Source organism: Lupinus angustifolius, unplaced genomic scaffold (assembly GCF_001865875.1).
Source record: "Lupinus angustifolius cultivar Tanjil unplaced genomic scaffold, LupAngTanjil_v1.0 Scaffold_150_45, whole genome shotgun sequence".
In the NCBI taxonomy this organism is placed as follows: Eukaryota; Viridiplantae; Streptophyta; class Magnoliopsida; order Fabales; family Fabaceae; genus Lupinus; species Lupinus angustifolius.
Window position 1 is genome coordinate 18,118 of NW_017725930.1, and position 24,806 is coordinate 42,923.

Sequence of the window (24,806 nt, forward strand, 5' to 3'; positions counted from 1 at the left end):
GATACCATGTTAGATCAGCTGCATAGGAAGAGAGAAGGGAGAGGAGAAATGCAATATATAATTAATGATAGAGATAGGCCAAAGGGCCAATACATAGGAAGTTAGGAAAATACAAAAAGATAAGACTACCCTTTACTAATAACTAAAATACATTTAACATCATTAATTCTATCAAGTGTAACTCTAATCTAGAACCACAAAAACTCAAATTCCATTGTATGGTTAATTTTTTAGTATAGTAAATTAAACATTTAGACATATTGCAGTTGGAATTGGCCATTTACAATCCATACCCTGATTTTCTATTGTAAGTGGTTGATAATCTAGGTTTTAAATTCTCACGTCCACATTTTTATTTATTTATATGAATGTCTATGTAAAAGATGAGTGCATTTCAAGGTAAAGGCAAATGAATGGAAATCATATGTCTCCTTTGTGTTCTCATTTTGTATTTGTATTCAACTAAAAAGTGACACTTAATTAAAAAAGAAATTATAAAAATAAAAAATTAACATTTTTATATTACTTGTGTTAAAATTTAATTGACTAAAAACATATATACATGATTTTTTTAGGACATGAGATATTTGTTCAAGGATATGAGCCTATTTATAAATAGTAAAACAATTTATAATATTTACTTATTTTTAGAAATTACTTATGCTAGATATTTAATTATAAATAAGTTCTTAGAAATATTAATCTAATAAGTATACTTATAAATTAAATCTCCTATTAGATCAATACTTAGTAGAAACTATGTACAAAGAAGATTATAAATACAATGATATTTTTATTTAAGTTATTTATAATTAAATATCTTTAAAAAATAATTTATAAAAATTATGTCAATATCATAAGTTTGTTTAAAATTATAAATCTATTTTTATCCTTATTAGACTACTTTATAGAAATTAACCATGTTCTATTAATGTAATAAAATATTCTTATTAGCCAACAACATTCAGTCGAGTTGGTAAGAAGAAGACTCATAAGCCATACGGGTCTGAGTTTGTATGATCAACCCAATTTAAAGAGAAGTGATAATTGAAAAATATTATGTTTTCACGTTTTTGAATACCATGCAACAGATTAATTTTCAATGATAAAAAGTAGTAACATTAAAAGATATCATGTAATAATTCAATATTAGAGCTGCCAAAAAAGATTTGTATGATACGATTATATTTTTTTTGTACTATCAAGAATATTTCCTAACTTTTTTTAAGTAAGAAACTAATCTTTTTCGGAATCTGTGGTTGCCCCTCCCAACAAATGTCGCTCTCAAAAATCGAATTCCCTCCCGTCATTCAGGATTCAGTGTTAATTAGTACAAATAAAATGGTAAAAATTTCTGTTAAGAGTTTATCCTCTAATAGGATGTATATATTATGATATTTAGTATGAGGTTGATCAGAAAACGAATATGATAATTGAATATTTAAAATTAATAATTGATATTGTATTAAAAAATTTAGAATGTTCTTATGATGTAAAATGATGATACTTGTAGGGTAATTGTTGTGAATGTTTGAAATATGTCATTATATGAAGTCTCTCATTGTCTAACATTAGAATAGAGTAGAATATCAATGTTATATATTAGACTCAAGTCTCTTGTTGTAATGTGCACAAGGGTTAAGCACCAAATAGAAACACCCTATGAGAACTTGGGTCATGAGTGTGCTAGAGTTTGTAATCTTTATTTTTTAATAATATATTGGTAGTCGCTCAACGCTGTCAAGGACGTAGGCATAATTGGTTGAACCCTGTTACCAAATTCTCTTGTCTTCTTATCTTATATTTATTCTTTGCACTTTATTTGATTGCTTGTGACCAACGTTGTGTAACACCGTGTTTTTTCGAGCACGTTTAATTAAGTAATTAATTGTTAATAAATTAATTATAGAAATTAATCAGTAATGTTTTAGGCTAAACCTCAGTTGAGTTTTAGTCTTGTATTATAATATTTTTGTTTGCCCTCTTTTTTCAAGATTTTTGGAGAATAAAAGTTTCCGAGACGATTTCGGGACGTTTTATCGAGTTTTCGCCCAGTTTTTGAGTTCCGTAACTCGGAATCAAATTCAGGTTTCGTCGTTGGCTTCGAAATATTATTTCTAGTCAAAATAGACACCAAGTTTATCCGTAACTCGTCTCTAGGTATTTTTCACCTCGAAATTCAAGTTTCGACGTTTCGGGCAAAAAACCTAAATCGATAGATCGTATATTTCTGGACGAAGTTACCTGGCAATACTCGGGCACGACTTTAATTGAAAAATCACATCGCATCAATAAAGTCGAAGTATTAATCACATTGCATCAATCAAGTCGGAGTATTAATCACATCATGGGTCAATGACTTGTCAAACAAGCAAAGTCAAAGCTTCCAAAATCCCCTAAATCACTCACCAAATCTCCTTACGTCACCACCATTAGACACATCACCTAAGCTAGCCTAAAGCTAGATTGCCTCTCATTAATTTTCAGATTTGAGATAGGGTGAGGCTCTTCTATAAATATCTCACCTCATCCTCTCATTTTTATACTAATTCTCCTAAAGAAAGTTAAGGTATTCTTTCTCTTTTTCTCTTCTCCATTTTTATCCATATACACCATGAGAAAATCATGATATCTTAGTATGTTATTCATGAAGATGAGTTTATGTTTGTTTTCTTTAAATATTTTGTAAGTCATGAAACTTAAATATCTCTTAGTTTTTGACTTATGTAAAACTTAAAATTTCTTCCTTGTTCTTAGATGGAAAAACTATATCTTTGGACAAGGTTAGATGAGTTTATTTGATTTAGAAATATTGAAAATTATTGTTAGTATTTGATTGTGTTTAAAGGTGATGATTTGAACATCAAAGTGTGTTTAAGAAAATTTATGTCTATTCTTGAAAGTTCAAAATGTTTATGAGTTTTGTTAAAAAAAAATCATTTTTAAAAGGTATTATGTTTAAAAGGTTGTTTAGCATATGTTATTCTTTGATTTCCAAGTTAAAGTAATGATTTGAGATAAAAGATGATTTATTAAAATCTTGACTTCATAAACTGAAAGTGTTATGAAATTTTGGATAGTAAAGTAGTAAAAGTGTTAACTTATAATTTATAGCTCATGACTATGAAATCAACACCTATTAACCCTTGAGGTTATCCTAAAATTTGGAGGTGTTAAGATGATTATGAAATTAATTGTATTTTCTTTAGTAAGATACTTTAAATGAGGAGATTGACCTAAAAAGTCTTGACTTTATAAACATAAAGTGTTTTAAACTCTTAGATAGAAAAATGATTTAAAAGTNAATTGTATTTTCTTTAGTAAGATACTTTAAATGAGGAGATTGACCTAAAAAGTCTTGACTTTATAAACCTAAAGTGTTATGAAGTCTTAGATAAAAAAATGATTTGAAAGTGTTGATCTTGGTTAAGTTAGCTTACTTTAAAGTGGTAAGATTGACTTAAAAAGTCTTAATTTAAAAGTATTGATTTTGTTTAAGTTGGCTTACTTTAAAATGGTAAATCTAGCTTAATAATCTTACTTAAAAATGTTAATCTTAATAACAATGTTTTACTTGGAAAAGATAAGTTTTATGAATAGTTATCATTACCGGAAAAATATAATGAAGTGGAAATACATGTCTAGAAGAGTTATGTCTAAGGAAAGACTTGGTATTTAAGTCTGTCTTTACGACCCACCTCTCTTTCCTGGGAACTAACCTGGTGTGTATCTACAGATTATGACATAATTTCGTTATAAGTTTTGTTAAAACTTTACTTTAGAAAGTGTCGTTGTGTTGTAAGACTTTCAATGATAAATGATGATTCAAGAAATACCTAACCTTGAATCGGATGGATGAAAGCGATTAAGTTCATTTTACGGATGGATGAAAACAATTAAGTTCATTTTAGATCGGAAGTTTAATTTTCTTGTAAAATGTTATTTCGTAAGAATAATAATTATCAAAGTGACCTAATTAGCATTATTTCGATTTTGGTGTTATGAAGAGTTCGAGAAGAGACCCGATGAATTAAGCTCACCTAGAATCAAGGAAACAATCTACACGACATACTCAGGTGAGAGAGAAAATATCGTTATACAGTGGTGTCTGAATATGCTTCAGGACCTCCAAACTCCCTCACAAGTTTGGAGTTGTCTAGAGTATTAAGAAAGCTTGTACTTAATCAATTGTGTATTTTGTTTGGATTAAATACAACAATATTTCTTATGCCGAATTATGTTTGGTTATGGTTATGTATGAAGATGTCATGATTATTGATGTTTAATATTGCTCAAATAACTTTTTTAAGAATTATATGTATGAGATAATTGTTAAATTCAAGGCTTAAAAACATGTATTATAAATGAGAAAACTTTTCATTGAGAAAAGAAATTTAAACAAGTTTCAGGCTTTTCTCGCTTGAGCGAGAATTGTCCAGATAAAAAGGGTTTACTCGCTTGGGCGAGACATCTCTCGCCTGAGCTGAAATATGCACAAAGAAAACTAGTTGTTTTCTTGTTTAAGCGAGACAACTCTCGCTTGAGTCATATGTGCCTTATAAAATGGTGATTCTCTCGCTTGAGCAATACAGCTCTCGCTTGAGCAAGATGGCTCTCGCTTGAGCAAGATAGCTCCATACAGACAAGACTTCTTAAGTTGTCTGAACGATAAATCTCAAATGTGTGAGAGTCTAATGGCATTTTTGCCATCAATAATTCATTCACTTCCAATCCTATTTAATAAAACCTAACACACATTTATTGGAGATAATGTTCTTTCAATAAGTAAATGTTATAAAGATGAATAATTATATGATATTCTTAGAAATGATACATAGAAGAGTTGTCATATCTAAAGTGATGTATGTAAAGAATTACATGGTTAAGGACGAGACTCACAAGTGTTATATTATGCTCACGCTACAAGATCGTCTGACCGTAAGAGGCTTGGCTTGAGAGCCGTCCATGGTGATTTAGTGATGGTTCATAGTGGTGCTGAGGTTTATTCACTGTGGTTTAAATGTTAAGATCGGGTCCACTAGAAGCATTCCCGATGGAAGATGTCTTAGGATGGGCAGATCGTTATAAAAGATGGATTAAAATATTTAATTTGCTAACTTCGGTTAGTGTGCATATTCATTGTGAATAATGAAGTAGTGGAGAGGAAATTTACGGAAGACGAACGATCCCCGAGATATTGAGAGGGACGGCGATGGTGGTGATTCGTTAGCAAAGTCTTGAGGGAGAGTCTAGGTGAGACGAGTCCCGTGTATTCCTGGATGAGGTATTCTGTTGGATCGGACAGTGCTCACAGCGCAAACTAGACGATCTCTGACAACCCCTCTTTGCAATTAGGATCGATGTGAGGGATGCCCAGAATGGGTTTGATACGACATCGTCCTGAAATGGACAGTTCCGTTGAAACAAATTGATCATATATATATCCTTGCGAGGAATAAGTTTTGGTGCGATCAAATCTGCTTGTTGTGGGACCTGTACTCTCAGTTATTTCCGAATAGTTATTGGGGGATAATGGTGTAAGGATGGTGGACATATACATAGCATGCATAAATGGTATTTATCGATATTGATTCTAAAATCTTAAGTTTTATACTTCATTCATCATTAATATATGCATGTATGATCATATGATATATATGTACTTGTTCTTTGTCTTGGGGTGATATTCTGTGTAATTCTACAACGTCAATGATAAGTTTTTCATTAGATGTTTTACTCCCTCTCTTTCTTCCTGGTATACTCGTATACATCCATGTTTAGATGGACAGTTCAGCGATGATCAAGGGCTACCGCTTTACCATGTCCTAGGAGGGGGCATGAAGCGTTGAAGGAAACAGATACACCTACACTAGTCCCTGCGACCTGGAATTGGATCTCATATGTGATGGCTCTATGTTGCATCTTCCGACATATTATGCAATTCGGGAAGCATCGTTCACCCTACCAGAGCGAAGGTCCGTACCTGCCAGTCCATCCGCACCAGCTGAGGCATGAGGCAGATCGGAGGTTGTCAGGACCTGGCCCCAACCGAGATTCTCATCTACTGACTCAACACCAAGAGGGACGGAAGGATCAGGCATGACTACTTCATCAGGGCCTAGGGGGTACACCTTGGACCCTTCGATGGATTGGGCAGCAGATGAAGTGGTGGAGGACGAGGACGATGACCGTGTAGAGTTAATTTGCATAGAGGATTCAGTGGAGGTTATAGAGATCTCTTCAAACTCGGAGATCGAGGAAGACCCGAGTGAGGTTTCCAGTGCACCACCGGTCTAGGAGCACCTTTCTTTATTTTGATAGGGAACCTGTGTAGAATACTTTTGTAATGTCAACGCCCCGACATTATTTTATTTTTGTTTGTGTTTATAGTCTTTGTTCGGGGCGAAGAATAACCTATGCCTTGTATTTTTTAAACCATGATGTACATATTATAAATTCAAGAATTGATTAATGAGTAGTATTCAGAAAAGAATTGTGTTTCGTTCAATTACATTTTAGGTATTAAGAAATTATTTCCACAAATGTTTGAAAATGTGACCTCTTGAAAGAGAATAGATAAAATGGAAAAAAAATGATTTGTAAGTTATATGCTACATAAAATGGAGAAACAAATACTCATTTTTCCAAGAGATTAAATATAATGATTTTATGGGCGTTACACACTGCACAACGATCGCTTCTGTTGGATATTAATTGTTAGCAGATCCTGAGATAGGTGCTGACAATATCTCTCTAGATATTGAGAGAATAATTTTATTTGAGATGAGAAGTTGAATATGCTAATGGCGTCTCTAAGACGTCGTAGTGAATGATATTAATTGTTAGCAGATCCACAAAAGCAGCACTGACTGACTTTGACGTAAGGTATAACATGGGCATTGGCTTTGATACAAGAAGTAACACTTGCATTGATAGAGATGTAGGGTGTGTCATGTGCATTGGCCTGGATGCAAGGATGTAGCACGTACATTGGTTAGCATTGACGCAAGGTGTGTGAAGTGGGTATACTTTTTATAGTGGAGTATGGTAGTTCTTTTGAACTATGATTGTTGGACTAGACAATGATGATAGCAATTGAGACTTTCCAAAGAAGCTCTAAGGTTTAGTGTGACTAAGTATTGAAGATGGCGATTGTTGGTGAACTTTTGTGTAGAGATTTCCTATATCGAAAGATTTCTTAGCAATATGTGGTTAGTCTACATGTTCCATTAGATGGCGGTACGTGAAGCTTCATTACAAGTTTGGAGAGTTAGGCTCTTGGTAACATCGTCAATGATACTCATAAGGTTTATGGTGTAGGGGAGCACACTCTTATACGGAGGAGTTGTTAAAGAGAATTAGGCATTAAGCAAAGTGAAGTCATATATTCGCTAAGGTGAAGTCATATATTCGTTAAGATATTCGTCTATTTCAACCAAGGTGAAGATTTTTTGACATGTTTTAAATATGTTATTATATGAAGTCAAACATTGCCTAGTATTGGAATAGAGTACAATATCAATGTTATATATTAGACTCAAAATCCTTGTTGTAATGTGCACCAAATAGAAACATCCCATTGGCACTTGGGCACATGGGTGTGTTAGGGTTTGTAATATTTATTCTCTAGTAATATCTTGATAGCCGCTCAACGCTTCCAGGGACGTATGTGTAATCGGTCGAACCCCGTTACCAGATTCTCTTGTATTTTTCTCTTGTATTTATTCAATGCACTTTATTTGATTGTTTATGACCAACGTTGCGCAACGATCGTTTCCGCTGCACCAACAGTAACATTTTAGAATTTCTTTAATATTTTTTTAAAATAAAGTCATATAAGGTAATGATGATCATACAAGTATTGTCATCTTATAACATATGGAACATTCTTGAAATACTAAAAGAATATCAATTATTAAATTTAATAATCAACTATCATATCTTATATCTTATGTTGTTTTAATGACTTACGGTACTGCTAGATTTTCAAAATGACCAAAAAGTTAAAAGTTTAAATTTGATTTTTTTATATATGATCATTCTAATTGCTTTGGAAATTTTTAGGTTATTGATTAGTCTTTTGTTAATGCGTTTGGAGAATTGATTGCAAAAATTGAGTTTTTATTTATTTACGAAGTCTATTGTTAGTGGATTTGTAGAATCAATTTGGAAATTTGAGCATTCTGATTTGATTGTTTTAACTCCTTGTAGGCATAACTTTTGTTTGAGATGTTTTGAAAAAAAAGTGTAATATGTATACACACGATATAAAGAGTTATACATAGTTAATGTATTATTTACCTTTTATTTTAATTATTTTTTTGAAAAATTAATGATAATTAAAAATGAATGGTAGACAATAAAGTAACCGTGTAAAAACTTACTCTATTAATGAATATATCTTTTTCTCTTTGAAAAACGGGCTTCACAGAGCAGTGGTAAATGGGTTTTTGCCTATTTATGGTTTGTATAGTATGACAGGTTAACAGACAAATAATGTGTTATCATTGAAATACTCACAAATGGAGGAGAACTCTTCAGAGTAAGTGGCAAGAATGATGAAAAAATGAGAAGAATGTGAGTGAACAAGTTTTAGAACAATGTGATTCAAGCTAGAAAGTGTTGTGAGGTATAAGAATTTGATTCTAGATTTAATTGTGCCATTTCAATTCTTCTACTAACAACTAATAGGGTATATAATTGAGATTATTATCATTTGGTATTTTCATTCAATTAGAAAGTAATATTTAATTAAAAAATTATAAAGATATAAATTAACCTTTTTTATATTACTTGACTAAATAAGGATATAAAGAAGGACTTGATTTTGCTTTTTAAAGACATGTGATCCTAATTAGACAATATGCACAGTCAAATATGTTGATTATTATTGCAAGAGATTTTACTTTTTTTTCATCATTTGAGAATTAGAATTAATCTCGTTTGTCTACTTTTATTTAATTGTGGTTTGTCCACTTTTATTTATGCCAGCGGAAACAAGTTTATATGATCCTTTCTAATATCTTCTAAATGGTAGGGTTAACCTAAAATTATTGTCATTTCCCTATTGCTTTCTATTAAGTATAAAAGTTAGAGAGGTTGGTTATGTTATGAAGAAAAATCTCAAGAGTGACAAATACATTTTCTCTGTTAAAAGTAAACTAACCCATGCATTCTCATTAGGAAAATATTTCATCTCCCCATTTTTTATCACACAATTTGCACCTAAATCATAATCATAACAATGATGATAAGGTATCATAAATTCATGTTTTTTAAAACTAATACTTTCATTAGAACTGTATATTAACAATGTAAAATTTTATTACATTGTTTAATTATTTATTTGTTAATCTTAACTTAAAACTCAATGGTTATTATTGCTAAGGGTCAATCGACAAATTGGTTTATAAAATATCAAATGAATGTCACAAACAAATATAGAAAAGGTTATAAAATCCACAAGGACTCAGTGAATATTAGTCTTTCAACCAACACTTGTTATTTGAAGTTGTTTTTAAATAAGTTTTCAAGTTGTTTGATTACATTAAAATGACTAGTTAGTTAAAATAATTTGGTAGAATTTACTAATCACTATTAATACACACAATTCAATAACACTACTTTATTTAGTAACGATTCTTTCATACAAATGACCTCAAATGTACTCAAAGCTAATGTCTTAGTCAATTTAGTAGCTTATGTAGTTGATCTTTATGCTAGTAATTTTACACACAATATAAAGAATTGTAACTCACAAAATTATACTTCTATGTCTAGTAATCTATGCATAAGAAATTGAGTTAAATGCAATACCTCAAATATACTAATTGCTAGTGTCTTGGTCATATTAGTAGATTATCAGAATAGCTTTATATCTAGTAACTAAATTAACAAGATGAAAATATATGAACTGTTAAGCATACATCTATGTCTAGTAGTTTATGTTAACAAGTTTGAGATATTTAGTTATTGTATTAACTCTATCTAGCAACAAAAACAACAACATGCATGAAGTGACAAATTGATATAAATCTATCTCTAACAATTATTCCAAATTGATGAATTGAATAAAGTGGGAATTACAACATAGATTTCTCAAATATTTTCATTCACAATTTATACAAAAAGGTGATCAATCTTAAAGTAAACATTAAGCACATAAACAACTCATATGAATCAAAATATAACAAATTAGTATAAAATTGAATTAGTATGCATACATCAAGCTCATATTACTCAATTCCACCAACAAGGAAATTAACGGCTCATGGTAACTAAACGCAAGTACAAGTAAGAGAAAATATAACTCATGGATGATAATTTACCACTCCAATAAGTATGGATCGACTCTTATAGCACTCACATCTTGCTTCTACACCTCCAAGAGAGCTAAATTAGCCTAAAATTGTGAACATTTCTTATTATGAGTGTATTGCCTAAAGTCCTTCTAACAAATCAAAGTTAAACCCCTTTAATAGTGTTTGGATTCTGGTTTTCACGCTTAGTGCACCGCCTTGCGATGAGCAAATCACTTCGCATAGCCAAACTCAACCTAGTACAACCTTGTGATGGGCGCACCTCCTTCATATGCTCAGTGTGATTGGGTCACTTAGTGTATCTTGGATAATAAGTAATTGTTGAATTTCGTAATTAAATCGTTAGGCGCAAATTCTCACTACCGCTCAATGTGGCATTTACATTTAGTGTAGGTATCAGATATTGTCCACTAGGCTTGACTTCTATGCTAAGCGTGCATGGTCTTTGCCCAGAAACTTAGTTTTTTTGCCATTCCTTCGATTTTAGTCTGTACAAACACTTCAAGAGTGATATTTGGCAAGGAAATCCTACTAAATCCTCCTACCCATAAAAAAATGATTATGTCATAAAATGATACTTTATGTTTAATAATTGGTTTACAAGTGACATGTCATTTCTTGTTGATATGATAATTTAATAGGAAGATATATCATTTCAACATATTAACATGTTTTAATCACTTATGAGCATATTTTCAACAATTTGATATAGTCAAAGTGTCACGGTAATTTAGGATAAATTTGGCACAAGAATAACACGTAAATGGTAATAATGTAAAATTTCTTTACACTACCACGACAAAAACCCTTTTCTCTTCTTATCTCATATAAAGAGATTATATATGGATTCTCATATTTTCCCTTCATGAAATTAATAAATATTCCGCATCCTATTAGAAAGTTTAACAATTTCGGTTATCCCTCCTTCCCAAGTGTTATTTACAAAAACTAGAATTGTAATTTCTGACCATAACTCATATTTTATGCTTAATTATATTTTTGGTACGACGAAAATGTTTACGGTACCCAAAAAACATGTTAACTCACATTTTATTATCAAATCCAAAAGCACAGTGGCTCACCCCATAATCATTTCTCTTTGAAACTCCTAAAAAATGTCAGGTTTCTACTTAGTAGGTAAGAGAATAGCGAATGTATGTAATCTTATCCTTAGAAGCGACAGTTGTTTTCAGGAAGGATCACTAAGTAACAACCTTACCGTTGCGTCAAGATCACCATCTTATACACTCACCTAAACACCTACTATAACAAAAAAATAATTGCTGGCAATCACAAGGGGAAAACTGTTATAATTGCTGGTAATCACAAGGGGAAAACTGTTATACATTGGTGAGTGATATTACACTGCAAATTCACCAACCTCAGACTCTGTCAAAGGGTGTGTGTGATAGAATTAATGGAACAAAAAAACTATTAGCAACCTATAGGTTGGTGAAAACCAACTCTCCATGCATCAAGGTCTGTACTGAATGATTGCATCAGCAGTTCAGCTAGAAAAAATGTTGAATCAATGCTTAGTTCCAATAGCCTACTGAGTATGCTGCAGTAAGTATACAGGTCACAGAAATTCAAGTAAGCATTGGACTTGCCTCGTCATCGTGTCATGTGAATCGGCCTCGACATTTCCAGGATACACACATAACCAGTACTGCATTGCCTGGAGGACCAAGATGTGAGTATTTACAAAATCTGTGAGCAGAATCTCACTCCACTTCACTGAGGTTGCAACAAGTTGGTGGTCAATATGGTTGTCTCGGCAATAACAAAGACAGGCCAAGAAATCACTTTAAGTTGTAGTAGCCCCAACAACAACCATACCATAAGTCAGATGATAAGCTTGTTACTTTTTTTAAGGAACTGGAGAATTCCCGGGATCTCTACCAGAAGAAGGAATCCGCTGATGATTCCAGGGATGTTCTTGCCTCGAACGTTTAGTTGGCAATACAGGTGAAGACCTGATTCATATAACAATAATAATAAACAAATACAAAAAGAAACATCTAAACAGGACAAGAAAATAAATGAAATCAAAAACAAAAAAAACCAAAGATTCAATGTTAGAACTTAGAAGCCAATTCTATCTGTGTATTCCATCCACTATGTCTAATCAATTTTCTCATATTGTCTAATGGCAGGATAGCTTGTACTGCACTATATAAACCTCAATTTGAAGGAAACCAATAGAGGCTTCATCAGAGTATAGCTTATGCATTATAGGTATTTTGTGACCACTACTATCTTGCTTATGCATTTTTGGTATTTCAAGTGTTATTTGTGATAGACAGGGTACCACTCAAGCATGAAGGATTTTTTTTTTTTACTGAGCGGCTATAATACACTGTTTGTACGAGATTTAATGCTAGGCGGTAAACGATGGTAGAATCTCACCATAGGTGGTTTGAACATACATGGATGAGGGAGGACGTATAGAAGTCCCAGAAAGGAGAGGAGGGAATAACCTAATTGTTAAGAGGGCCAAGGAAAACCAAGGGTGAAACTATATAGCATCGTTTGATCTATGTAGCTGACTCCACCAAGGTAAGAAAATGGAACTACTAGATTAGATGGGTGCAGAACCATCACAGTTAGATCAAAGAAGCACAATATGGGAGAGCATTTTACAACTAAAGATTACAGTTCATCCATCATGAAACAAGCATATAAAGAAAATAATATATACACAGCCTGCTGATCAAAGTAACAAACCTGGGGGAACCCTGCCGTTTCTGAATGTTTTGACCAAGCATCGTCCTTAGACTTCCAAGTGCCTTCTCGGAAGCCTAGAGAAAGAATGCATCTTAGTACTCCAACACCATATGCGAGAACATTAATCAAATTCAAAGAAAAAGATGCACAAATCCATAAGTTATGTTTCTATATTTCATAAGTACAGAAAATAAGATACCTGCATCTTAGCTTCATCCCATGTTAATCCAGTCCCTTTGCCAAAGACCTGGCCATCTATTTCGACCTAAATTATAGAAAAAATGTTTAAACAAAAGCCAGAAACTTTTTATCCATAGAAAAGGCAGAACTAAACAGTAGCATCACAGTGCAAGAAAAAAACAGATGACAAAATACTACAATGGCAAAGAAGGTTTCATTCTAGTTTATAATCCCTAGACACTGGACGAATATGACGAGAAACAAAACTACCACCCTGTACACCTGACCCCAGATTCCAAATAGAAGAAGAGAATTTCCACACGTTAATAGAAGGGAAAACCAACAATAATTTAACTTATTTAATTCTGGCAAAACTAAACTACCTAAGAAATCAAAAGAACACAAAAATAAAAATTAGTTAGTTTAGAAAGAAAGAGGCAGAACGATTCAGCAATTAAACCTAACTAACACGGTTAACTCAATTTGTTCAGACAACTGAGGTATTCAATCACAAACCTGTGCATACACTTCATCTTTCTGAGCTGAATTCGTTGAGACTGGAGCAGGCAGTGACTGAAAACTGATACCAAGACCCTCCATCATGCACTGAAGAAATTGAATGCAGAAGCCAGAGCATATCAATCACACAGCTTAAACAGAGTTTAACACATATTTTTATATTAGACTACTAGAGTTTAACACATACATTTATTAAAAATCTTACCAATTCTTTCAGTGCAGAGACTGAACCCATTGACCTCTTAGAGACTTCAAACCTACGATCTAAAACCCTTGATGGATCCAATGAAGTTGAAGATGATACTGAATCTTCTTTAAGCCATGATTGATTACCAGGAGAATTAACATTGCTGACATGACCATTGTTGCCATTTGCTCTAGGAAACCCATTCACATCGCCATATGTGGAACCAGAATCAGCCTTGGCATGAGACAAATATATATCTATAAAAACATTGAAAATGGTCAAAATATCTCTATTATTAAATCAAGTTCAAACTAAAGAGAAAAGAAAAAATAATAAAAAGTAAGAACAAAATCCCAAACAAGCATTAGCAAGCTAAGCATGCCACCATTGAAATGGATACTGTTTAATCATATTATTAGCCTTAATCTTCCAGCACTATAGTCAGAGGATAATATATTAGTCACCAATTGAAATTAGAAAATCATAGTATCATACTTCAATTTATTATACATGTACATAACAATCTCCCCTGATCATAGGACTTCCTTCTCAAAGCTAAAACAAAGATATATTTATACAAACTCTTATAAAAGCTTAAGCTATCAGGTAGAGGCACAGGAATGACTCTACCGTTTTAGATATTTAGGGCATCCCCTCACACAGGAGCCTTTTAAGATTGAAGCATGAACAAAGCATGAACAAGGCTTTGATCCATATCAGAAGACCAACTCTCCTAAAACCTTGAATTGTCACATGGAGGCCAAGAATGGTCTTAATCACTAACAAGGCCTGTGGTGAAATTTTCACACCAATTAAGCAAGCCTCAATATTAAGATAACAGATTAGTATCATAAGCCAGGCTTAGCTTTTGATGTTTTGATTTCTTTAAACCCATATACAACAGGGTTGGGTGTCCTAATTAATAAATTTGGAATTTATTGTTACCAAATATATTATCTTGAAAACAAACCTATAAATTTAATACGATCTTTAGGTTGGAGGTAGAAAGCTGATTCAATCTTGCTTCTTTTAGAGTGATATGGTCTTTTATTGAAATACGTTTGACATTTTATTTATCCGGAGTTTATTGAAATGCATCATTCATCTCATAACTCATTTTTATTTACAAGCATGGTTTTCTGGAGAGAAAATTTTGGTGAAGGATTTGGCAGAACTAGAAAGGAACCAAACACAAATACAAGTAAAAAATGAAAACTAAAGTCTAGACAGTGCGCAATATAATGCGAAGGGGTGGGCTCCTCTGAAGTACAGTTGCTTAAGTGCACAAATTTAGACAATTGAATATGATGAATGGTTGAGATCATTATACCCAATTAATGAATCTACATCATAATTTTGTCTAGATTCGTACACGTTAGCCTATCCCGCATACTAAATTACAGCAAGTGACAATTTAATAACTTTAGAATATCTTACCAGCCAAGTGTGTGATGGATTCTTCGGCAGCCTTATGTTGGGCTTCCTTTCTAGTTCTGCCAAGTCCTTGACCAATTTTTTTCCCGGAGAACCATGCCTGGAAATGAAAATGATAATTATGAGTTGACCGAGCCATATCAGTAAATTCCTAATTCTGATACATAAATGGCAAACATATTTCAATAAATGACACCACTCTAAAGATCATATTCAATTTATAGGTTTGTTTACATGAAAAAATAAAAAAAATTAAATTTACTAATTAGGATATCCAACCGTGGGTCAGTATATGGAAGTGAAATAATTAGTACAGTTTACTACCATTAACTACTTTTGGTTAATTAAGCAAAGGGGAAATAAATATCAATTCAAGAAAATATATTTTTTCCTATGAATCAAAATAAAACAATTTCATTGATAACTAGCTTCCTATAGAAAAAAAATGTAGAACTTTCATACAAACATAATCAACAGATCAGAAAGTCATGCTGTCCAGAATGAAACATACCTCCACCGAAAACAGTAATTCTGTGCTACCAACCAAACATGATGTAAATTCCACCTGTTCACATTAAAGCAACAAATGTTTAAACAGTACACTGCAATAACAACGATGCTGTCTAACTATTTTCTAGTACTTCAGCTTACCCTAGTTCCACACTTCAGTGCAATTTCCTGTACTATTCTAACTGTATTATCTGCATGCAATAGACAATGACGAGACTCCGAGTCATGATCTCTGTGGCAGGAAGATGACCTAATCAAGGGGATGTCATCACCTTCAAAACAACCATGACTCGATATCATTGCAATGATAGCATAAAAGCAAATAGAACTGGGGGAAGGGGGAACCAGTTAGATGAAAATAAAACAAAAGGTAGACAACAAGAAAAAAAGTTTTTGAAAGGAGGAAGTGAAGGAAGACAAAGGGAATGATCTAGAAAGATATATTTATTAAATAGAGGAGGATATAATTGTGAGAATCAAAATGTATATTTTCAGAAGAAAACAGTAGTCCAAAACTAAATAATTACTAAATGCTAAAGCAAAAAGGAAATAAAAAAGAAAAATCAGTCATCTTAATTCAACATAGAAACCAAAACAAAAGCGCACTCGAACTAAATTACATTTCAAAACCAAACAATGGTGGCCAAACACCACCAATCAGGACATGAAAAAGCAGAAGAGAAACAACTAAACATGCATAGTACCATAGCTTACCAGAGAATGAATGATAAGTAGAGAGTGTATTATGGCTTAATCTTGAGCAATCATCTCTATGATACATCTGTGAAAAATTATCTTAGTACAATTAATTCACTACATAAGCCAAAAGTCCATCAACATTACAGGTAGACTGAAACACGGCCATTACCTCCTTCGGCAGTCTTTGGTGGCTCTCATGGATAATTTTATCAGATGAAATAGAGGTGTCAAGTTTGGAGAAAAAGGATGGACGACGAGGCCGATGCTTCTCAATACACAGTGGCTCAGAATCTAAAGGGAATCCTTTAGGTACTTCCTGATTAAGTTGCTGGGAATCAATCTCTTCAACAGGGAACCATGCCCCATGTGATAGCACACGAGGAGCTGAAGCTTGCAAAGGCTGTCTAATGGGAAATGGAGGCTCACTAGATGTGTTATCCCTTATATCTTGCCCATGCTGCAATATGAGAAGCCTACGCCTTGTATCTGGGTCTAATTCTGATTCGGGTACTTCACCCTCTTCTCTAGCAGGAGAACTATGCAAGGTTGGTTCTGAAGGGGCAACTTGACCCATTGGCTTATTTACAGTGGCAGGTTGAAGGAATGGTACACTGGCAAATTGCAACAGAGATGATGGTGCTGTTGGGGGTGGAACTGAACCAGAACAAGAAGGCATTGCTGTGCATTGAAGAGAGGTAGTAAGGCTGGGATCTAGATTAGCAGTTGCCACAGGGATACTTGAAGCAGCTGACATAATCGCCTCCTAACAGCAAGAACAGTAATAAAAAAAGATAAGACAAACTTCATGTTTAATAACACGCAAATCCCAAGCCTCATATATTCATTAAGAGTTCAGTTTGATACCTTTAATCTTCTTTCCACCTCAGCATCTGCCATGCCATCAAATAAAATTGGATCTCTATTTCCATCGGAAGCAGATACATCATCCTGAGCAGAAGTAAAACACAAACAGTTAAACATATGCAAAAAAGGGCAGCCCAGTACATGAGGCTCCCTCTTAGAGAGGTTTGGGAAGGGTAGATGTATGCATCCTCACCCTCGCAAGCGAAAAGATTGTTTCTAGGGTTAGACCCGAGACCTCCAAGTCACAAGGCAAGTAACCTTACCGTTGTGCCGAGGCTCACCCCTATATATAAACACATATATATGACATATGAAATGATTTGGTGCAACAAAAGCAGCACACAAAGTTGATTTTAAAGTGATTTTTATGAAAATCACATTATTTTGTATTTGGATATAATCACAACAAACATGTTTTCTTCCTCTAATGCATTTCTTCTAAAACTGTTTATATTTTTAAGAAGCCACTCATTTAAGCTTCAGATTAAAAGCAGAAAGAAAACTGATTTTTTAGATTCCATTTTTTTTTTCAAAATCTTATCCAAACAGCTGCCATGCTGAGAAGTGACTTTTAATAAAAACTGTGCCTTTGTTAACAAAAATGATTTTCAATAATAAAAAAATTAACCTTTTTATAGACTTTAATGAAAATTAGAATTTATTGTGCTTGGATACGATTACAAAGAAAAGACTTCTTAGTTTCTCTCTACTATTGCACCTCTCTTAAATCTGATTTTTTTAAGGAAGCTACTCATTAATCTTCTGATTAAAGGCAGAAAACTTGTTTTTTTTTCGCATCCTGGTTTTTTCTTCAAAATATAGGAGTTGCCATATCTGAGAAGTGATCTTTTCAATAAAAAAGTGTTTTTCTTACAAATGAATAGACTCTAAATGCCCAGCAGATTAGAGACAACAAGATGTGTATTGTAGAGACATAGACATACACTAACCTCTGAAACTAGATAGTTGCTCACATCAGGAGGAGAAAGTGCAACTTTGATATCATCTTCATAGGCGATTTGAGGAATCTTTTGTAAAAGACCATCGTCAAATTCCCTGTCACCAAATCAGTGGTCGTAATCAGACCCGTTAATCCTATCCATGTTTATACTGATTGGAGAAAAGTAAAGTGATAAAGAATCAAGCACCTAACTATTAAAGTGTTTCCCCAGTTAGCAAAGAAGAAAAATGAATCTGTGTAGTTTTTCTCCATCTTAAAGGTGTGCAACTAATTGTTTAAAATAACTTTCAAAAGGTTCAACTTACTTAAAGAAGCCACCTCTAACATTGCAAGCAACATTTCTTGCAACACACAAGACCGGGACAGTATTGCTTGCCTACAAGAAAAATAGGTAATAAGTTCATATCACTAAATACAGATGAAATACTATATGTGCAACTTAAGGTATCGAGTTTCCAACTATGTAAGAAAGCAAATTTACTTCAGCTTGGGGAGCATAATATGGAGCAAATGCAGGGACAACATGCACCCGAGGTTGATCTTTCTCATCCCACACTTTCAAGCGATCATCAATTACCAATGCCATCTTTGGATGGCAAAAACCTTTTTGGAAGACATTGAACAATGATTTCTTCAAACCTATTATTTAAACACAAAAGCAGCACAAGTAAATGAAACAGCAGAAGAAGAAACACAGGCACACAGTATAATATAATGATATCTCATAAGTCACATCTCCACATCAATCTCAGATGGGTGAGGTTTAAAATATAGGCTGTCTTCATTCTCACAATTTCGGATGTTTAGGTGCTTCATGCATTGCACATTTGCACCAAATAGCTTCCCATTGAACAAAATTAAAAGAATAGAAACACAAACGTGCCACTTACCAGACTTAACACACACAATGCGATCTAATAGTTCTTTAGAGTTTATCAAATTTGAATCGGGATCAAGAAGTCTCCACATTTCTAGTGCATAGTCCCTTTCAGCCATTGTGCAAACATAGACCTCAAAACGCTTGCGTCCTCTTGCAGTCAGGTAACCCCGAAGATCTTCCCAAGCAGGTCTCAACCTCACAAGAACACTTGTATCACGAATCTTTTTATAAACACAAATGTTTATTAGAATAATCATTCTGATTAGTGTATCACTCTATCTACTAATATATGTTGACAAAATAGATAAAACACAGGCACGCAGCATATATGTTCATGTATACATCATCAAATCAAACATTCAAGCATAGAATAATGTACAACTGCATTACTCTATCATCTGAGCAACAGGTTATGACAAGTTGCAACAATGAGAACAAAAAGGAGTTGAGCTTTTACTTAACACAATAAGGAAATAAGTCAATGATAAAGTAGAAATATCATTTGAAAACAGGACCAATGCAGAATAATCAATCTAAGAGAGAATGCACAATCTCGAAAGTGGCAGTAGATACAACGAAACAAAATAATATACCTGTGGATTTATGCGTGTCAGAATAATGTTCTTTTCCAGTAACCGTATCAGTGGTCGAACTATAGACTGATGGCTATCAGATAATGCTGGAACAATCTCAGGTTGAACTTTTATCACTTTCCCATTATCAACAACCTGATCATTTTCAGCATATTGCTTCAATATAATCTTGTCATCTAGGTAGCGCTTGACCTCTGCCTGCATACCAGCAATTCTTTGTGGATCCACCTCAGAGTTTATTTTTCTCTGGAGTGCCTCAATTTTATCCTCAAACGAGCGCATTGTGTTTGCTACTATGAGTGTTTCATCTAGATCAAACACTATAGCCAAACATCTAAGGTTTAACATCACAAGGCATGAATTGTAAAGTTCTGAGGCAACAACAAATCCCCAGAAACATGGTCTATCATTATTCCGTGAATACATTGCAACTAGATGTATTTCTTCCGAACCAAATAGCATTACAGCAGTCTGCAGAGACCAATATTGAGAACATAGTTAAAATTCAGCAAGAAAATCGAGAAGGGGTAAAAAAGGTTAACCAATAACCAAATATCACTCAAGTGCTAAACATAAACAACCAATGAAAAAACCAAAACAATATGCTGTAAGCCTGTGGATATTGGGAAAATATTAAAGAAGCATACAGTGCAAAAACTATAAGATTTGCAGAGCTAAACACTATGAACTATCAAGAATAGCCCCCATGGCTAATCTGTCCTCCTACCATGACATCATAATCAACCCAACACATCTTTTCAGTAATGATACATGACTGTCAGGTTTGCTATTTTGTTCAAATTTAAACAAAATAATATTTTACTAAATCAAGATTATTTCTTCAGCAAAAAACCCTATCCAAAACAGATATCATCACATGCTTTCAAACAGTCTTACTGGCAACAATTGCAATAAAGATCAACAAGAGACAAGAGTCTTTCATAAAAGAGACTCATTGAACATCATTACACCGTGTTTCGTTCAAAAGTAATGCCGAATGAACAAAGGGTGTTGGTCAGCAAGAAGCATACAACAACATTGTTAACTCAGCGACCAATTAACAAAATTCTGTCAAGATTCCAGTGGAGACCTCTCAGACTCAGTCCAGAATCATAATCAAATTGTAAAAGGGTTTTAAACTTTAGTGGCATGGTTCATTTTATATGCATAATATATACCTTATTCTCTCTGATACACAAGGAATGCAAATGAAAAAGCCCATCTTGTTGTTGTGGTGTTTTTGACTCCATTTTGAAGCAAACATTGGGTGAGGCCAATGCGTGAAGCACTGCAAGTGGTGAACACCTCTCACTAGGTTGTGAAAAATGACTTATTCTGATTTCCTTCAAACGAATTATCTTCTCTGATGGGTGTATCACTGCACCACCCAAAACCACATCCCCTTCATACACCACTGATTCATACATTCTCTCTTTTCCTTTAACTTTTCCTCCTTCAAATCACAAACACAAGTCTTTAATCTTTCATCGAGATTTCATGTAATGATGCTTTAAGATTTATCTGGTTTTTGGCATTAGGCAATGGAATAATAAAAATATATGTAAATAGAATTAAAAAATGAAATATTTAAGCCATTTTTTGTTTTAGATATACTTGTGATTGAAATGTGGTGATGGCGATGGAAATTGGGAATAAAAAATTTCCAAGAACAGTAACAACAAACTAATGCAGGATGCGCGTGATTGTGAATCTCTCTTTCATTGGGGTCTTTGGTGAATGGTTCTTTTATCTCTGGGTGGCGAAAAGTTGGGGTTTTTGTTGATAGCTGCGAAGATTGTTGAAGATGAATTTTCAAATTGAAGAACAAGACGTAAGAGAGAGAAACCCTAGATCCAAACAACGATGGCTCACAAAAAAGTACTTTCAAAATGCATAACCTAGCTTAATAAATAATACAAGTAGTAAAAAATTTTGATTATGATGGGGTTAATTTAGAATTACTAAATTTGGCAAAAAGATACTATTTAATTTTATGTTATTAAAATTAGACTAATTATGATGAATCACATGAGATACCCAACATGCATATCAATTGATATGATTGATAAACTTTTTATCTTAATAAATGGGAAAAGTAAATGTTTAAACTAAAGTTATCTAAAATTGAAAGAAAACAATTTTTTTCTATAAACATACAATTTTTACATGAGAAAAAAATATATGTAGTGACATTATATGAATTTTATACACTCTTATTATATCGTTTACCATTCAAATGTAATTATTATTAACTTTTCAAAGAAATCATCTAAATAAATGGTGAATGATATTGTGATTATATATAAATCTGTTCATTATGGTGCATACATATGTGAATGAATGTGATTAAGTTGTGAAGAGCCTGAAGAAAAAACATCTAATGTGGAGTAATATATGAAGAGAAAAGTTCTCTTAAAGGGAATTGTGATGTATATTTATTGTTGTGAGTTAATTAAGAGTGAAGTCCCCCACATGATCAAGATAATTATTAAGTAATTTTTTGTATTGTTTAATAGCTCACTCAATGGAAAAAAAAACAAGTATAAATTGTGGAAGGCACTTTGATGTTCAATTTTAGGAGTCCATATTTTGTAAATGTAAGAAAAAAATATAGATGAGAATCTTCCCATTTATTTACGATGGTATTGGAGTGTTTAGAAAAAAAAAATATAGTGATTTTGTCTCAATCAATCATGTTAGGCCTTAGATTTGTGATTTGATTCCTAATATGCATATGTTATTGGGAATATAATGTTAATATCTTAGAGCAACTATTTAAACAATTATACTGATGAAGAGGATAATGAGATGTATTATATTTATATGCAAGTAAAATTTTAATGAGAGTGAAGTGTTGTAGATTATTGAACCAGTGTTAAAACCTTACCGATTATCAAACCAGTTAGGGTAATGGTATACTGGTATAGTAGTTTAACCGATGATTCAGTAATTAAACCGCATGCCGATTAAACCGGACATACCTACTTATATTTATATATATATAAACCTATAACAAAAAAATTCCAAATAGGTAGATACTCAAATTTATAATCCATATTTATAATCTACTCAAAATTCACATAAACAAACAACTTTAAGTCTTTAACAAATTCAAAGTCTAAATTACAAAACATATATCAATCCAAAAATATTATTAACAACCACAAAATATAAATAAATGACACAAGTTCACAACTCACTCTACAAAACAAATAAATTTGGAGTTTTAACATTTAATATCAAGGAGTCAAAGTTGTCTCATATCGATATTATATTTTTTCCACCAAATCCTATTTTCAGACAATACTCCAAGATTACACAAATGTCACTTAGATTACACACGAATATTAGGAACCAAAAGGTGTAATCTAAGTATGCATTGGAAGCGTGTGTCTTGAAGTGTTGAAGAAGAGTTGGAAAGATGCGTCATCTTGTAATGGGCTTTTAAGTTTTTAAGTTTTTTTTCAAAAAAAAATATATGTGTATAAATCGCTCGGTTTAGTAAAATATCGGCCGGTTCACTAATTTTGACCAATTTTATCCGGTTTTTGACCAGTTTTGATATATAGAAATCGATAGCTTGAAATTACTTATTTTCTAACAATAATGGATCATAATAAAAATTATTCTAAGTGTTTTTTTAAGAGTAAATTACACTGACACCCCCTGAGTTTTAGTGAAATTACACAAATCACCCCTCACTATTTTACACTTACACAAAATCCCCTAAATTTTACATTTTCGTTACACTAACCACCCCTGCATGAGAAATAAATGTAATTTTTTAAGCAAAAAATATGATAAATGCAATTAAGTTAAACAAAACATGATATATTGAGGAGACAAATCCAAATAATATACAAATCAATATATTTTTATTATTTTTTGTTACAAAATGCAACAGTTCCAAAAAGATATTGTTAAATCGCTCTTATACTATATCGTAACGAACCAAAAATGATAAATATGTATTAATTCATATATTATTTGGACTTGTCTTTACAATATATCATGTTTTGTTTAACTATATTGCATTTATCACATTTTTTGTTTAAAAGATTACATTATTTCACTTTCAGGGGTGGTCAGTGTAATGAAATTATAAAAATGAGGGGTTTGTGTATGTGTAAAAAATTGATGGGTGGTTTATGTAATTTCGCTAAAACTCAGGGGGTGTTAGTGTAATTTACTCTTTTTTTAATTATGAAGGAAATCTATTTATCTTTTAGGTAAAGAACTAATCTATTTCAACTTATTTCAAAAGGATATTGTTTTCAAAGGAGTATTAAACATATATAATATTTAAACATATAATATAGTATAAGTGTTATGTAGCTAGGTAATATCAAAGACTATAATTACTCGGTATGTTACCAAGGAGAATAATAACAAAGAATTTATCCATATAATGCACTTTGACTAAAAAATTATGGTCTTGGTATACCTTTTAGAAAAATTGTAAATCTAGTATAAATTTCTCTTGAATCGGCAATGGAAATGTTAATTTCAATTTTTTTTCTGACCCCCCCCCAAAATTGACAATAGGGAGAGTTTTACTTTTTTATAATTTTTTTTCTCTCCCACCTAAATCGGCAATGGGGGATTTTAAATTTTTTTTTTAATTTTTTTCCTTCCTCCCCCTAAATCGGCAATGGGGGGTTTGTTTTTTTTGTAATTTTTTTCTCTCTCCCCCCTAAATTGACAATAAGGGGGGAGTTTATTTTTTATTTTTTTGGTCTCTCCCTCCTAAATCGGCAACGAGGGAGTTATATTATTAGTTTTTCAAGCCCTAACCCTAACAACACACAACAAATATTTCTTGTCAACGCTAACAACACTAACACAATAATGAAATATTTTTTTGCAACACTAATATTATTCAAAAAACAAAATATTACACTATTAAAATTTTAATTCTTTAAACCCCAGAAAA

At 32.6% G+C, this 24,806-nt stretch overlaps 1 protein-coding gene across 5 annotated transcripts; it reads right to left on the bottom strand.

Moving 5' to 3' along the window:
• Nucleotides 1–11,617: 11,617 nt before the first annotated feature.
• LOC109340241 (RNA polymerase II C-terminal domain phosphatase-like 1) lies at nucleotides 11,618–21,756 on the bottom strand. Of its 5 annotated transcripts, none has more exons than XM_019577874.1 (18): nucleotides 21,488–21,756; nucleotides 21,052–21,323; nucleotides 19,874–20,344; nucleotides 19,291–19,501; nucleotides 18,882–19,039; nucleotides 18,706–18,776; nucleotides 18,390–18,495; nucleotides 17,440–17,523; nucleotides 16,745–17,338; nucleotides 16,591–16,657; nucleotides 16,018–16,148; nucleotides 15,878–15,931; nucleotides 15,370–15,466; nucleotides 13,951–14,189; nucleotides 13,743–13,832; nucleotides 13,246–13,311; nucleotides 13,047–13,120; nucleotides 11,618–12,295 (listed from the first exon to the last, which is right to left on the bottom strand). In XM_019577874.1, the coding sequence occupies exons 2-18, from the start codon at nucleotides 21,298–21,300 to the stop codon at nucleotides 12,190–12,192; spliced, it is 2,868 nt and encodes a 955-aa protein (XP_019433419.1). In that variant the 5' UTR covers nucleotides 21,301–21,323; nucleotides 21,488–21,756; the 3' UTR covers nucleotides 11,618–12,189. The 5 variants fall into 5 exon arrangements, 4 of the variants coding, with proteins under 4 accessions (XP_019433419.1, XP_019433418.1, XP_019433421.1 ...); XM_019577873.1 differs by having other exon boundaries at nucleotides 21,052–21,326; XM_019577876.1 differs by having other exon boundaries at nucleotides 16,591–16,613; nucleotides 16,803–17,338; nucleotides 21,052–21,756.
• Between the last annotated feature and the right edge of the window lie 3,050 nt (nucleotides 21,757–24,806).

Excerpts from the sequence above, each read along its gene's own strand:
- LOC109340241 (XM_019577874.1), bottom strand. The coding sequence starts at position 21,300 with ATGTATGAATCAGTGGTGTATGAAGGGGATGTGGTTTTGGGTGGTGCA. Across the intron at positions 17,339-17,439 it reads AGGTGGAAAGAAGATTAAAG|GAGGCGATTATGTCAGCTGC; the intron begins GTATCAAACTGA and ends TCTTGCTGTTAG. Across the intron at positions 15,467-15,877 it reads AATTACTGTTTTCGGTGGAG|GCATGGTTCTCCGGGAAAAA; the intron begins GTATGTTTCATT and ends TTTCATTTCCAG.